Here is a 1,953-nt window from a genome sequence, read left to right as displayed (position 1 = left end):
ATTACTAAGATAAGCTTTGTAACTGTGTCTGTCCCAACTTTTAATGGATACAGAGTTTATTTTTCAAATCTTCCAAACATGACAATCCTGTCATTTTTTTTTTGTTGACTCAGCGATTTTTACATTTATTAATATCCCTATCATGACCATCCCTTCTTTGTTCAAATTTAAATTTCAAATCAAACAGAGACTAATACAATATTTATGATAAAACAAATTATCACTATAAATTTGCATAACAAGATTCAAAATCATCATCATCATCATCGTTTAACGTCCGCTTTCCATGCTAGCATGGGTTGGACGAAAATATAATTAATGATGAATCAACAGTTGTCTCCAGGTTTAAAAATACACAGATCGTCATCATCATCATTTAACGTCCGTTTTCCATGCTGGCATGGGTTGGACATTTTGACAGGAGGTGGCAAGGCCAGAGGCTGCACCAAGTTCCATAGTTTGGTTTGACATGGTTTCTATGGCTGGATGCCCTTCTTAACGACAAACACTTTACAGAATGTACTGGGTGCTTTTTACATGGCACCATCACCAGTGCTTTTTGTGTGGCACCATCACCGATGGTTTATGGGTGGATCAGAGGCATGATGCAAAGAGATGTGGCTTTGTCATTGTTGTTGATAAAGAAACAAGACATAGAATTACCATGCAGTGCTTGGATAATATCAGATAAATGGCTGACATACAACCAACAAGACCAGCCTGGAAGGGATTCTTCAAAAACTGTGCCAAATATTTTTTATAAAATTGGTTCTATAAAATGGATGAGATGGTCACAAATGGAATGCTAGGAAGTGTGTAAGAAAGCTACTTACATTTGTCGGCCAATCTCCCCTAAAGCTAATAAAGAGAACAGCTTCACAGAATCAGAGGCCTTTGCATGCTGAAAAGAGACACGAAACAATTAATTAACATTAATTAAGAATGATAAAAGATTGAAGTAAACTCTAGTAGTAAAGGTAGAGCCTTACACTAAATGCTTCCCAGTAATTTAGTTTCACCCCGTCTACTTTCCAAGTTCCCATCCTGTCAGGGTATTTACCTTTCATGCCATCACAATCAACTATAGCACCCCCTGTCTCTCTCCCTCCTATAAATTATTGATGAAATAGAAACTACAGAATACCATCTTCCTCCTCATCAGCATTTAACATCCACTTTCCATGCTGGCATGGGTTGGACAGTATTACAGGGCCTGGCAAGCCACAAGGCTGCATCAAGCTGCAATGTCAGTTTTGGTATGGTTTCTACAGTTTACTGAGTAATTCTTCTAAACAGAATAAGGTGCCATATTGCATTGCTATTATACAAAAGTCAAAATGGACTTTAGCCAAATACAGGGGTTGGACAAAATAATGGAAACACCTAGCATCATAGCATCATAATTTTGAAATATCTATAAAACCATCAAAAGCTTGTTTATTTTTATGTTTTTTTATTTATTATTAGTGTTGCTTAATATCTTTTGCTAAAATTGCTGTTTCTTTTCAGATATCATCAGAAAAACGTAATTAAAATTCATTAAAATGACAGATCTATCGAATTTTCAAAGAGGTCAAATTGTTGGTGCTCATTTGGCAGGCGCTAGCATAACGAAAACAGCCGAAGTATTTGTGTATCAAGAAGTACTGTCTCGAAAGTAATGACAGCCTTTGAGAAAGAGGGAAAAACCTTCTCATCGAAACAAAACTCCAGAAAACCAAAACTTTCAGATAGGGACCGTTGCGAATTGTTGGAAAGGATCACAAAAGTACAGCTCCCAAAATTACTGCAGGGCTTAATGACCACCTCAGGAACCCAGTTTCCATGAAAACTGTTCCTCAGGAGCTGCACAAAGCTGGATTTCACGGGAGGGTTGCAATCAGAAAACCACTACTTTCAAAAACAAAAGTTGCAAAGCATTTAGAGTGGAGTAAAAAAACCTACAGAATTGGT

At 37.0% G+C, this 1,953-nt stretch overlaps 1 protein-coding gene across 1 annotated transcript in view; it reads right to left on the bottom strand.

The window, feature by feature from the left end:
* The window catches only part of LOC106867201 (cullin-associated NEDD8-dissociated protein 1), a 71,616-nt gene that overhangs the window by 26,800 nt on the left and 42,863 nt on the right, over positions 1–1,953 (bottom strand). The window contains exon 24 of the mRNA XM_014912008.2: positions 834–901. Within this exon, the coding sequence (XP_014767494.1) occupies positions 834–901 (68 nt within the window). The remainder of the gene's footprint in view (positions 1–833; positions 902–1,953) is intronic.

Source organism: Octopus bimaculoides, chromosome 3 (assembly GCF_001194135.2).
Source record: "Octopus bimaculoides isolate UCB-OBI-ISO-001 chromosome 3, ASM119413v2, whole genome shotgun sequence".
NCBI lineage: Eukaryota > Metazoa > Mollusca > Cephalopoda > Octopoda > Octopodidae > Octopus > Octopus bimaculoides.
This window is presented reverse-complemented; position numbering and strand designations above follow the sequence as displayed.